Here is a 13,613-nt window from a genome sequence, read left to right as displayed (position 1 = left end):
AGACTCCACAGCCTCATCAATATTGTCACATGCTTTGGTTTTCTAATGACCCTGGTGTTGGGGGCCTGCTCCGAGGGGGGGGGGCGGGGGGGCAGCTAACGTTACAGCAGCTAACAGCACAGCAGCTAACAGCACAGCAGCTAACCTTTGATGGTGTTGTTTAATGTTACAGCCAACACCACAATGAAACTGCAGTACCTGAGCTGTGGTACTCACTGTACTGTACTCTGTACTGGAGTACTAGAGTACTGGCGTACTAGAGTACTGGAGTACTAGAGTACTGTACTGGAGTACTAGAGTACTGTACTGGAGTACTAGAGTACTGTACTGGAGTACTAGAGTACTGGAGTACTAGAGTACTGGAGTACTAGAGTACTGGAGTACTAGAGTACTGGAGTACTAGAGTACTGGAGTACTGTACACGGGTGGATTTGCGAGTAACGTGGGATTTAAGACTGAGCAGTACACGGGTGGATTTGTGAGTAACGTGGGATTTAAGACTGAGCAGAAATCACTGGATTATAATTTTATTATTTAAGGAAACTGTAATGAAGCGACACTTCACCACTGCTTCTCTGTGTGTGTGTGTGTGTGTGTGTGACTGTGTGTGTGACTGTGTGTGTGTGTGTGAATCACATGTATAAAGAACCAGACCTTGTTGTTGTGACGACGACGTTCTGTTGTTTTTTCCTGACTGAGGTTCGGTCACAGCAGACACAGGCCACGGTTTGAGCCCACTCTGAGTTTCCCTCTGCCTGAGTCTAGAATGTAGACAAGATGACATGAACCAGACCGTCACTGCACACACACACACACACACACACACACACACACACACACACACACACCATCTTCATTTCTAATTCCCTTCTTATGTAACCACTAAAACAGGATTTTCTTCTTCTTCTTTAGAATTCCTTTTCCTTATTTGTGTCTTTCTGTACACAGATTAACCAGATTAACCAGATTAACCAACCCGCCCCCCCACACAGCTCCATGCCAACATTAAGTGGAGATCAACAGCTTTAAACCGGCAGCTAAAAGCATTAATCAGCTGCATTGATGTACAGAGGCCAGAGGAGGAAACAGAGGGGGGGAGGGGGGGGGGGGTCACAGAACCAATCAGGCGGTTGTCGGAACGCTCACCCAACAAAACAGAACTTTTACTTTTCCGTTCTTTTCTTTGATATTTGTTCATATTTCTATACTCGTGCTAAATGGATTATTAAACTGAGGATGAAGATTAGGATTCAGTCACTGTTGTTATTCCTGATGAGGAGCAGACGGTTCTGAAGTGGGGGGGGGGGGGGGGGGGGGGGGGTGGTGAAGGTGCAGTGATGGTCTTCAGAAAAAAATGTCCCAGTTGTTCAAACTTACACACACACAATCTTCTTTTGGAATAAAAATAAATAAAAGTTTAACGCGGCCGCTTGTCTTTTATTTCCACAGGAACCGGAACTGTTTGATGTTTACTTTTCCTGCCACTGAAGGTTTGAGGAATTCCAGTGCTTTTCTCCGCTGAAGGTAGCAGACATGCTAACACACCAGTGGTTCTCAACAACAAAGATGTGGTGCCTGTTTAGTTGAACACAACACAGGAGTAGAAGAAAGTGACATTGAACATTTCTTGTTTGTTTGTTTGTTTGTTTGTTTGTTTGTACATCCTGTGGTGTAAATGGAGAAGTGAAAGAGTTTTTGAAGATGATCTGAAACGTCCTCCGTCAGAAGAAACAAATCCTTTTTCAACATTCGACAAAAATGCTCCAAAATCCTTGACCATGTTTCACAGCTCAGATTATAATCTGCTCCGTCCTCATCACCTGATCACCTGATCACCTGTAGAGGAGCACACACACACACACTGTTTTTTTTTCTTTGTTTGTTCATAAAAAAACAAACATCCAGGTCAAAGGTCATGCAGTAAGGAGGGTGTCTCTCTCTGGGGGGGGCGGCCTGCTGGACCTGTTCAGTCAGTGACCCCCCCCCAATTAACTCAGTGTTATCCTTTGTTGACTGCTCATTGACCTACAGTAACCCCCAGGTGTAAAAAGGTGCACATGTGCCCCCCCCACCTTAACTACCACATCTTTAATTACCCGCCCCCCGTCTGTACCAGGCGTCTATTTACGACCACAGGATATTACAGAGAGCAGATCATGATGTCACTTCCTGTCTCAGCGCGAGGTTTACAATCAGTTCATGCTAGAAAATAATTGGCTCTGATGTCACGGGGGGGGGATGTAGGGGGGGCTGCAGTGAGAGAATAAGAAGGGAAATGAATGGTGTCCAGATTTAGAATTCACATGTGATGATGTCACAGGTCAGGAGAGTGAAATCACAGGATTGGTGAAGGTGAAGGTTTGACTCCGAAGATTAAATCTAAGACTGAAGTTAAACCTTGAACATTTATAAGAAACAGGAAAAGTTCAGACTAAGAAGAGTGGAATAAATATAAATAAAAAAGTCCTTAGAGTTTGTGAGGGGAGAGAGAGAGAGAGAGAGTGCTATAAAAGTGAAACAGTGCCCCCATGTGGGGAAATTACGGAAACATTTCCGAATCAATGATTGTTTAGACAACACTGGACTGGAGAACATTTTGTTTTGAAAGGCACCATAAAGGTATGAATACAAATTTATAGCGCCACCCCCCGGCAGGTCCCAGTAATGACAGTTTGTATTTATTTGTTGTACATGTGGACACTGGTTTGTGGTTTGGTTTCCTGTGACCAGTGAGAAGATCAGAGCTCCAGGTCACATCAGTCAGACTCATCTGGAGGACGACGCCTCGTCAGTTTCTCCAAAGACTTTTCCCTGTTTTGTTTTGTTTTGTTTTGTTTCTTAGTGCAGAGGCAGAAGAACTGGTCCGGACCAGAACTCCCTTCATCTGAGTCCAGAACCGCACACGGGAGGAGAACGGCAGCCTGGTTTCTGAGGTGAAGAATGAAATGTTGACGCTTCTCTGTGATGTTTTCTTACTTTATCATAACAAGTTGGAGCAGTTCTGCTCTGTGCATAAACCACGCCCACCTGAAATCTGACCAATCACACAAAAGTTGTCAGACACCACACTAGAAAGAAGTCCAGTCCCAGACCTGGACAGAGAGAAGGTGTCGGTTTAGTTCTTTAACGACTGGACTCTGAGAACCAGCAGGTAAAAATATACATAAATATATTCTTTATTTGACTGTTTATCTACGCGATTGTTGTTCAATCAGACGACGCCACAACTGGAATTTGTTTTCAGTAAAAAAGACATGATTTTCTCAAGTATCACAGGACAAAACCCAAGTACCAGCAGGGGTGCCAGTGCCACCATTTGAGAACCCCTGCTTTAGGGAAAATGTTAGTCAGCATTTTTAGGCTTTAAAAACAAATATATGAGTAAATATATCACAGTTATATTTGTGTTCAACAGAGCTCAGATTTTTAATCCCTGTGTTTTTTTCATCCATTATTTTTAACCTAAATATTTTTTTTTCTGCAGTTTCCCAAGTGTCCCTCAGGGGGAGTCGTTGGAGTTTTGATCGGCCTCAGTGTGAGTTCAGAGCTCACTGTCTTCCTCCCCTCCCCCACCCTGTCCTGCCTTACCTGGCCGTGTGTCCCACTCAGACACACCCAGCTTCTCCACATCAGCCAATCAGTGTCCTGCAGTGACACACCAAGGAAGTGCACTTCCTGTGTTTCGTCAGAGGACAGGGGCAGAAGAAAGGAGCCACTGCTGAGCCTTTCCGTCGTCAGGGCACAGACCTGGTCGTCCCTGGTGTCAGCTGAAGAGCCGGGGGGGGAGCTGCGCTGGGGAGTTGGCTGGATTTGGTCTCCTTTATGGGATATCTCCTGTTTTAGCTGCACTGCTTCAGAGGAAGAGGGAGGAGGAGGAGGAGGAGGGGGAGGGAAGTCTCAATCTGTTGAAACTTGTTTGGGAATTTGGAGTAGGGGAGGTGGAGAGAGAGAGAGAGAGAGAGAGAGAGAGAGAGGCAGCGAGAGGAGAAGGAGAGGACAAACATTCAGCTTTTCACAAGAGGCAAATCAAACAGGGTAAAAGGGCATTTTCTGCTGTGTCTGAGGGGGGGGGGCTGTTTGTTACCACGTCCAGATAATGTGAAGACAGGAAATGAGTTCTGAAGTGCCTTCAGCCTAGGCCGGACCGGGGAGGGGGGGGTGAGTGGATCTCCCCAGGATACCACAGAAAGGTGAGTGAACACACACACACACACACACACACACACACACAGACAGACAGACAGACAGATGTGGGTCAGGCCCAGTTGTGGTCCACATGTCACATGTTTGGCCCAGGTGTCAGTCTTCACAGCTCTCTGTTGCATTCCTTAAATGAAACAGTCAAATGGCGCCATCTGTCTGCTGTTCTCCAACCGTTTACTGTACATTTACCGTCATCTTAGGTCATGGGGGGGTGCGGGGGGGGGGCTGGTGGACACCCCAGCTGTTTGATGATGTCAACACTTGTTTCTATTGGTTTATTTTGACCAGTTCCTCTTTGAGCCACCGACCAATCAGAAGTGTTTTTCTTTCAGGTTTTCCATATTGTGGTGAAATGGGGAGTGAGAAGCCCAGCTGCCCCCCCCCCTTTGACCCTCGCTCTAACATAAATATGTGTGACCGCAAACTGCTGCCAGGTGAACAAATCTCCCGGGATCCGAGTCCCCGAGAGGAGGACAGGAGGAGGGGGACAGATGTGGACAGAGGCAGATACAAGGACACTGACCCCCGAGAGGGCGAACGACTCCCTGCACCCAGGGAGAGAGAAAGGAGACGCCAAGAGGACAGAAGCAGGATTGTACGTCCACTGTCTAAACCGGAGACGGAGAGGGACAAGGAGGTGGACGGAGGAGTGAGGAAAGGAGACACGTTTCCCAGGAAGAGAAGAAACAGCACAGACCGTGACAGAAGAATGGTTTCCACCGCGGGAACGCACGACGGAAAGAGCCAGAACGGTCAAAGAGCAAAACCCAGGAGGCTGGGAGTGGACGACAGGGAGAGAGACAGAGGGAAGACATGGGGGAGAGAGAGGTACGAAGACAGACACGTCGTTAGAAGCAGGGCTACGGAAGAGGGGAGGAGAGGGGGAGAGGGGGGGCCGGGTCAGGATGAGGACCTTAATGGGAGACAAAGACGTCCAGAGCCTGGGACGGACAGAGACAGAGACACTGGCAGAAGAAGAGAGAAGCCTAGGACCTCCGGGGGAGAGAGGGGAGTCAGGACCGCCTCCCCTCGGAGACAACGAGACAGAGAGACCTACTCCAATAGAAGGGAGAGGGAAGAGGGACGGGGGAGGGAAGGAAGGAGGGACACCAGGAGTGAGGCCGACATTGACGAGAGGGAGACAACGAGGGAGAGAATGAGGGAGAGAGGGGGGGGGGAGTTCATGTACAAACACAGTCAAAGTGATGGAGACGTAAAGGCCGAAAGAACAAGAGACGTGGACAGAGAGGGACACAGAGGAGAGGACTATCAGAGACACAGGGACAGAGAGAGAGAAGAGTACAGACACAGAAGGACAGACCAGGGAGGGGGGAGGTGGGGGGAGTGTGGGAGAGACCTGAAGGATGAGAGAGGGGGGGGGGCCGGAGACAGATGTAGAGGGACACACTGAGTCCAAGGAGAGAATATCCCACAGGCAGAAGCAACAGATCCCCCAACACAGCGCCCCCCAGAGGTACACCACGATCTCAGAGCAGTGGAGAGTGGAGCAGCAGTGATGTGGACAACGAACAGAGATACAGAAGAGGGGGGGGCAGTTATGAAGAGAGGGAGGTGGGGGGGGAGGGCATCACCGCTGATAGGAGACACGGGGGGCAAAAAAGAAGTGAGGAGAGAGAGAGGGAGAGGGGGAGAGAGAGGGAGAGAGAGGGAGACAAAGTGACAGGCTGCAGACCAGAGCACAGGAGGATGTGGTTAGAACCACAGCGGGGGGGTAAGAGAGGGGGGGAGGCGAGTGTGGTGTCACAGGCAGAGTGGGTGAGAGAGGTGCGACCAGAGAAAGAGGAACCAGAGGAGAGACACTGGGGCAGTTACAGCAGGAGAGGGGCAGAAAGTCATGATGCAGAGGGGGTGAGTGTGGATGAGGACGGAGGCTGGGGGGGGGAGTCAGAGGGAGAAAACTCTAGCCAGGGGAGTGACAGTGGGGGAGGAGGAGGGGGAGGTGAGGGAGGGGATCATTTCACTTGGTCCAAGACAGGAAGAGGAAGTGAACCAGGGAGGAAGGAGGTGAGGGACAGCATGGTGTCAGTGGAGGACGGCTTTGTCACTGTGTCCAGCGGTGGAGACGAGGGGGAGGAGGAGGAAGAGGAGGAGGAGGAGGAGGACAGAGATGAGGAGTTCCAGGACTGCCAGGAGTTCTTGGATGCTGGAGGGGAACACCACAAACACCCCGTGGGGGGAGAGGGGGGAGAGCAGCATCCCCAGTACGTCTTCTGTGTGATTGGACAGACGTTACCGCGGCCCCCCCACCATCAAAGGTCACCAGGTGATGACATCAGCAGTCAGGACCCAGAGGACACTCCAGAGGACAGAGACAGACTCCAGGACCTGGAGGGAGAATCCAGGACCAGAGCGGAACATCCCTACGAAGAGATCGGGAATTTTCAGAGAGATTCCCAAACGGAGAGACTCCTGACGCAGTGGAGGGAGAGAAACACGGGGGGGGGGCTCGCTCCGGACCTTGTCTTAGATGGAATCAGCTCTGGAACGATGAGTCCAGAAGACGTGGAGGCCATCCACATCCGTCTGAGTGGAGCCTGGAGCATGTCGGAGGAGCCCAAACGCCATTCCCAGGCCCCCCACCTCAAATGGGCTAAAAATGTGGTTCAAGAAATCCTGGGCAACTCGGAAGAAGGAATCATAGGTGAAGCCGATTCAGCGGAACAAAATCGGCGCACGGCGGAGCCCCCTCAGCTGGAGGTCAAAGGGCATGACCCAGAACAGAAGGTCAGCGAGGAGACGCGGGACATTCCTGATGTGACGGTGACCCCGGAGGAGGTGCGCTTCGAGCCGCAGCCGGAGGAGGACGAGCCGCCGGACGTGGACGAACTGAGAGGTATGGGCCAGAGCCGGGCCGACACAAGCACACACACTCACTCTGACACACCGTTAGGCGCCGAGCCTCGTGGTCACCGTGGGATAGAGACGGAGCGAGTAGAGGTGAAGGTGTCAGAAGAGGAGGAGGACGAGGGGACGTTTTTATCTGTCAGCCGTTCGCTCTACAAACCCCACAGCTGCCCCAGCCTCAATTTTCAAAATGAATCTGACTCCCTCGCCCCCCCCAAAGAGAGGGAGAGCCGGGCAGAGGAGAACGAAAGTGAAGAGGAAGAGGAAGAGCAGGGGCAGGAGGCAGGAGTAGAGGTGGGAGGGCCAGAAGAAACGGACACGTACAGCAGAGGGCCAGAGGAGGCGCCGCAGACACCTTTAGCCACTTTGACCAGTTCCTGCAGCTTCAGAGATTTGGGTTCTTCGGCTCGGATGCGGAGGAGGGGAATCCGTAAAACCACTGAAAGAAGAAACGCAGTGCTTGTAGAGGAAGAAGAGCAGGAAGGTGTCGGCAGGGACCGCAGAACCAGAATATTCTCTAAATCAGGTAACAGCAGAAGAGGCACAGTAATCTGACCTTAAAGTGACCGCTCAACATCACAGACTGGGAATCTCAGCAGTTCCCAGTCCAATATTCCTGGTGTTGGGTCATTTTCTTTTTTTTATATATATATATATGGCACCGTTGTCCTGGTATCGTAGCGTAGCGTAGCCACAGATTCACTCCCATCACAGACTGTGTTTGAATGGATGTTCTGTGACGTCGACCGCGGGTGGGGGGGGTGGGGGGGGGACGGGGGGGGGGGGGGGGTCTCCCTGAGACATCACCACCACAAACTCACCTCTTGGTGTTTTGTACCAGGGTCAAACAGAGTGCAGTACTAGTTAAGTTGGTAACTGTTAGTTTAACTGTTGGAGTGAAGTTCAGAGTCAGACTTTAAAATATGACTGGTGTGATTTCAGACGACGAGGACGATCGAAGCAAAAGCTGGGGAGAAGTGGAGCTCAGGTGAGTAAAACACACACACACACACACACCGTCACACACACACAGGGACGTGGACGTGTTCTTCCATCTCTCATGTTTTTCTTTTCCATATAAATAAATTATTAAATGATTTTAATTTTCCTGACGACGAAGTCAAAGACGCTGCGTTGTCATTGATGTCGAACACACACTTGACCTTGACCTTTGTCAAATTCTGATTCTTTTGTTTTGTAGAACTGTTTTGGACTCCATTGACAGACAGAAACGGAATTCCGTGTTGTTCTGTGAGTACTTCCTGTTTCCTGCTTCAGGTCGAGGTCAAATGAAAACCAGACGTCACATCAGTCACTCCTTTTATTATTGTTTTTAGTTGAATTGATTTTAAAGTCATTTTGACGACGTTGATGATTAGGAACGGTGACTGACATCACACTGGAGTCACTGAATACTTACACAGCCCCCCCCCCCCCCCCCCAGATGTTTACCACGGGGGGAGGGAGGAGGGGTCGGCTGAACTGTTACCATTAAAAGAAGAGAAAGAAAGAAAGAGGCGTCCAGACCTGAACAGATTCCTCTGTTCAAACCAGCTCAACAGTCAGAGTGTGTGTGTGTGTGTGTGTGTGTGTGTGTGTGCAGACCACAGACAGGTTTCTGCAGGTATTCCTCTTTCCTGACTGGAGGGGAGAACAGCTGCTGCTGCTGCTGCTGCTGATTTACATTCCGATCAGTTTGTGTCAAAGGAATGTTTTCAGTTTTGGTCGACTGTCGATTTCTCTCTATTTCCTCGTCTGTGTCATTAAAACATCATTTTTCTCCCCTCTCTCCCCCGCTCCTCCCCTCCTGACATCAGCTGCCAAGCTCTACCAGCTGTACAGCGAGGAGGCGCAGAACTTTGAGATCCTGCGTCAGTCTCGCTCTGATGTGCTGTCTGTGTGCGAGGACCACGCCCACTCTCCTGCTCCTTCTCCTCCTCCTGCTCGTAGGCCTCTTCCTCCTCTGCCTCCTGTCCCACATCCTCACTCGTTGTCGCACACGGGCTCCGTCACCAGCGTCAGAAGTCTGCCCCTCCCCGAGCCTCCCCGGAGCGAAGGCCGGCCCTCCTCCCCACGACTCTCCATCTCCCTCACACAGTCGGCCTCGCTGTGGCGGGACCTCCCGGGGGTGAGGAACAGCAGTGAACTGCAGGAGCTGAACGAGGATCAGAGGAGACTGCAGGAGGTACACGCATGTACACACACACTTTACACACACACACACACGCCCAGGTGTAACTCCTCCTGGAGATTTACCGTTGGATACAGATGTGCAGTCGGTCGTTTACTTAGTCATTTTTCAAAAAACAGTTTCCATTGGTTGAAATTAAAAAATGAATCTCATGTCAAGGTGAAGAGTTATCTAAAAAAAACAAAAACACCATGACACTACACCCCCTGTACAGTAGGTGGCAGTAAGCCCCTAAAAAAGGTTGTTAGTGACCAGTTTGACTTTGAATCAGAGCAGATCAATGGAGATGGTCAGTGTCTGAGGGTCACAGACCATGTCAGTGTTGGTGAGGGTCACAGACCATGTCAGTGTCTGAGGNNTCACAGACCATGTCAGGGAGATGGTCAGTGTCTGAGGGTCACAGACCATGTCAGTGTCTGAGGGTCACAGACCATGTCAGTGTTGGTGAGGTTCACAGACCATGTCAGTGTTGGTGAGGTTCACAGACCATGTCAGTGTTGGTGAGGGTCACAGACCATGTCAGTTGATGATTTGACCCAGTTCTGACACACAGAGATCAGTGGATTTAGTCACAGTTTGTCTTGAAATCGTAGTAAAATCGTACCGTGAACAAAAGTCGTGACTCCTAACGTTACGTCACTTGTTGCTTGTGATCAACAGTTCAACACTTTTTACCCAGAAGCCCCTGCACTTGTTAAAACATCCCGTTTTGACACAGTCTGAGTTGAAGGTTCACTTCCTGTGCTGTTATTACGTGGAACTGCAGTTCCCAGAAACGCCTTCTCAGCTGCGTCATCTACTGGTGACTTTTGGGAAGTGACACAAATGAATCACTCTTTAACTGTTAATATTATTACACAATATCTTCACTGGTAAAATCAGTGTTGCCAAATCTTCATGTTGAGAAACTTTTTATCACCACTAGGGTGGTCTGTAGGGCAGAGGTCATCAAGTTTTAGAGAGAAAAAACACTGACATGTTCTTATTAACTAACTAACTAACTAACTAACTAACTAACTAACTAACATTTGTTTGTATCTTTTCCTGTCTAGATAAGGTTTGAAGTTGTGACGTCAGAAGCCTCCTACTGCAGAAGTTTGGACATCGTTGTTGAACATTTTGTCAAGTCCAAACAGCTGGGGGCGCTGTTGACCACACAGGATAGAAACTGGCTCTTTTCCAGACTGGCCGACGTCCGTGCCATCAGTCACAGGTGACCAGTCGGACTGTGATGTCACAGACATGGAAAGGAAATGGGTTTAACTTTTTTTTCTTTCTTTTTTTTTTAGTTTTTTGTCCAAACTTGAAGAGCGCATGGAGTCCAACATCGTCCACTTCACTGTGTGTGACATCATCGCGCGACAGTGTCAGCGCTTCAAAATGGTGTACGTGCCGTATCTGACCAACCAGTCCTACCAGGACGCCACTTACCAGAGACTGATGTGAGTGACCCGACCCCGACCCCGACCCCGTCCGTCTGTTCTCCTGATGATTGTTCACCAGTGGCTGCGTCACCAAAAACCATCAACTTTCTCAGAAATGAAATCCAAAATAACGTGTTTTTGTCCGTGACGTCTTCCTCCGTTTGTTGTCAGGAACGAGAACCCCGGGTTCAAACAGATCGTGGAGAAACTGGAAAGGAGTCCGGTTTGTCAGAGACTTCCTCTGCGGTCCTTCCTCGTCCTCCCGTTCCAAAGAATCACCAGGATTAAGCTGCTGGTTCAGGTGTGTGTAGCAGGTGTCTGCTGTGACCGTGGACTTTACATTCAGAGTTCTTACCTGGACGTGTTCTTCTACTGTCCAGAACATAGTGAAGAGAACCACTCCAGGTACTCCTGAGGCCATGCAGGCGGTCAAGGCTCTGAAACTTCTAGAGAAGGTACAGTGAGTACACGCTGGTACTACTGAATACCACGACAGCGTGGACCCAGAGGTGACCAAGGTGTGTGTGTGTGTGTGTGTGTTTGTCGCTTTTCTCCAGTTGATTCAGGAAAGTAACGACAGCATTTCTCAGATGAAAAGTATCGAGTCCCTGGTTTCCCTCAGTGCCAGAGTGGACTTCGAGTGCAGGGTGAGTACGAGTCACTGTATGTTTACGTGTGGACAACTGACGCTGTCTGTGTTAGTGATGGACTGATCACAGGTCACTCAGAGGTCACTCAGAGGTCACTCAGCCTTAAATGTAAACGTCAGTTGTCTGAGTCGACCTCAGGTGGAGGTGGGTGTCTGAGGACCCCCCCCCCCCACAGACAAACCTCCACCTGTCAGTGATTTGGTTCTTTCTCTTCTTAATATTTTTCTGTTTGTTTTAATGTGTTTAGTTTAAACTTAAGGTGAAGTTTGATCAGAAAATCGATCAATATTTGATCATGTGATCAAAGACAGGTCGATCTTAACAGGTGTTATAAATAGTAATGTGTCTCTGTGTGTGTGTGTGTGTGTGTGTGTTGCAGACCCTCCCTCTGATCAGTCAGTCTCGGAGGTTGGTGCGTGAGGGAGCGGTGCTGGAGCTGATGGATTTTTCTCTCAAAGACACAGAGAGGAGCGTTTACATTCACCTGTTTAATGATTACCTGCTGCTTTCTATACAAAAAGAGTGAGTCATTGAACGCATCAACAGCCGTGTGACAATGGTCCGGCGACACCTGTCTCTAATGTAGTTGTCTCATGTCCGTCAGGGGGGGGCGCTTCACCGTCATCGACCACTCTCCTGTGTCGGAGCTGCGAGCGGAGAACTGTCGGGTCAAACTGCACTCCTTACAGAAGAACCTGTTCCGACTGCACATGTCCAACAGAGCGCTGCTGCTGAGGACGGACAAACAGTAAGAGACGCTGCTCACTCAGTCACATGACGCCGGGACAAAACAAACTCTGACCTCTGACCTCTTTCTTCCATCCTCAGGAGCGACAAGCTGCGTTGGATATCGGCCCTTTCTCGACCCCACCCTGACATCGACTTTTCTGCTGCTCAAGGTAAACCCTTGATGTAGTTCACGTAGTTTGTCACTAGGGACACTTGGGTTTTTAAACCAGGGCTCACCGACCTTTCTGACACTTAGAACTACTTCACGGACTCGTAGTAAAACAGAGCTGTTTGTTTGACACAGAACAGTGTGATGATAAAACTCAGTTCAGACGACAGACGACTGAACGGAACTGATTCAAAAACCACAGGAACAGTTGAATAGTTGTTGTTGTTGTTGTTGAATAGTTTTCTTTTTACATCACATTTACATTGAACACACAGCGTAGGCACCTTAGGTAGTCTGGGGGGAGCGGGTGGGGGGGCTAACCAGGTGACCCTGGGCCCCACGTTGGTGACCCCTGTTTTAAACCAGTGCTGTCCTGACATCACCAGTCTCCTCCTCTCACCTCTTCGTCTCCTCTCTGCAGATTTTCCACAGATGCAGTGTATACGAGCGTTCGTCGGTCAGCAGCCGGATGAGCTGTCCTTGGAGAAAGCCGACGTCATTCTGGTGCACCAACAGAGCAGCGACCGTACGACCCCCGCTCTCGCCTCCGTTACTGATCTGCAGGTCAGAGTGACAGTGACCCTCAGTCTCACAGTTCTGACTCTCTCCTCCACAGACTGGGTCGAGGGGACGAGGCTGTCGGACCGCCACCGTGGATGGGTGCCAGAGTCCCATTTAGAAATCATAAACAATTCCAGAGTCCGTCAGCGCAATTTGTCGGACGCTCTCAAACTCACCACTGCCAGAGCTGCTGTCTGAGGCGGAGAGTGGGCGTCGACTCACCGAGGGTCCGGATGGTTCTGCTGCTGGAAGAAAAGACAGGAGTGAACTTTGCTAAGAGGCTAAGAGGTGTAGCATGTTAGCGTTAGCTGCTGATTGGTCAACTGCTGTGGTCTGCCTCAAAGACTGCTGATTGGTCAACAGTGACCAGAGGGTTTTACACAGGGGTGGGTTTGAATTGTCAACTGTATCACTGTGAACTCTGAGCGCCATCTGTGGAGGAGGTCAAAGTTCACGTGTTGTCCTGACCGCTGCTGTTTGAACTGTTAGTAATTAATCATTTAAAAGAGTTTAAAGACAAACAGAGACAGTGAGGACAATAAACAGTCACTGGGGATGAAGTGGTGTCTGGGTTTGTTTACCTGCTGCTGAAACAGTTCCATCAAAACCTGAGCTCCAGAGAAAAGGACCAAGAAACGACAAGAAGTTTCAGTCAGCGTTCCTGAGGAGGAGGAAGAAGAAGAAGAAGAAGAAGAAGAAGAAGAAGAAGGTACTGAGAGGCTGCAGCCACAGAGTGAGAACTCCTCCATCCAGTCACACACAAGAGGTCCCTGAATAAAAAGAGTAGAACCAATAAAAATGTCACCTTAACACATGTCCAC

The 13,613-nt window shown here is 49.7% G+C and overlaps 2 protein-coding genes across 9 annotated transcripts in view; both read left to right on the top strand.

Annotated features, from left to right (window-relative positions):
- Window positions 1–4,846, top strand: part of grik5 (glutamate receptor, ionotropic, kainate 5) — a 51,085-nt gene extending 46,239 nt beyond the window's left edge. For 2 of the 7 annotated variants that reach the window (XR_003051435.1, XR_001760951.1), the window contains exons 20-23: window positions 1,450–1,524; window positions 2,843–2,933; window positions 3,485–4,190; window positions 4,536–4,846. Coding sequence is in view for 4 of the 7 variants with exons in the window: in XM_025061266.1 (XP_024917034.1) it covers window positions 1,450–1,488 (39 nt within the window). In the remaining 3 variants the exon portion in view is untranslated. Of the gene's footprint in view, window positions 1–1,449; window positions 1,525–1,681; window positions 1,805–2,842; window positions 3,152–3,484; window positions 4,191–4,535 lie in introns of those variants that run through there. The other 5 variants (XM_025061266.1, XM_025061264.1, XM_025061267.1 and 2 more) reach the window with 3 other exon arrangements.
- Window positions 4,847–5,606: 760 nt separating this feature from the next.
- arhgef5 (Rho guanine nucleotide exchange factor (GEF) 5) lies at window positions 5,607–13,352 on the top strand. Of its 2 annotated transcripts, none has more exons than XM_008322845.2 (14): window positions 5,607–7,057; window positions 8,011–8,056; window positions 8,270–8,319; window positions 8,886–9,253; window positions 10,312–10,472; window positions 10,549–10,701; window positions 10,855–10,984; window positions 11,064–11,138; window positions 11,241–11,330; window positions 11,713–11,855; window positions 11,938–12,081; window positions 12,162–12,232; window positions 12,653–12,757; window positions 12,848–13,352. In XM_008322845.2, the coding sequence occupies exons 1-14, from the start codon at window positions 5,911–5,913 to the stop codon at window positions 12,988–12,990; spliced, it is 2,826 nt and encodes a 941-aa protein (XP_008321067.1). In that variant the 5' UTR covers window positions 5,607–5,910; the 3' UTR covers window positions 12,991–13,352. The 2 variants fall into 2 exon arrangements, with proteins under 2 accessions (XP_008321067.1, XP_008321066.1); XM_008322844.2 differs by having other exon boundaries at window positions 5,607–7,594.
- The last annotated feature ends 261 nt before the right edge of the window (window positions 13,353–13,613 follow it).

Source organism: Cynoglossus semilaevis, chromosome 13, assembly GCF_000523025.1.
Source record: "Cynoglossus semilaevis isolate Cse_v1.0 chromosome 13, Cse_v1.0, whole genome shotgun sequence".
NCBI classification, from domain to species: Eukaryota; Metazoa; Chordata; class Actinopteri; order Pleuronectiformes; family Cynoglossidae; genus Cynoglossus; species Cynoglossus semilaevis.
This window is presented reverse-complemented; position numbering and strand designations above follow the sequence as displayed.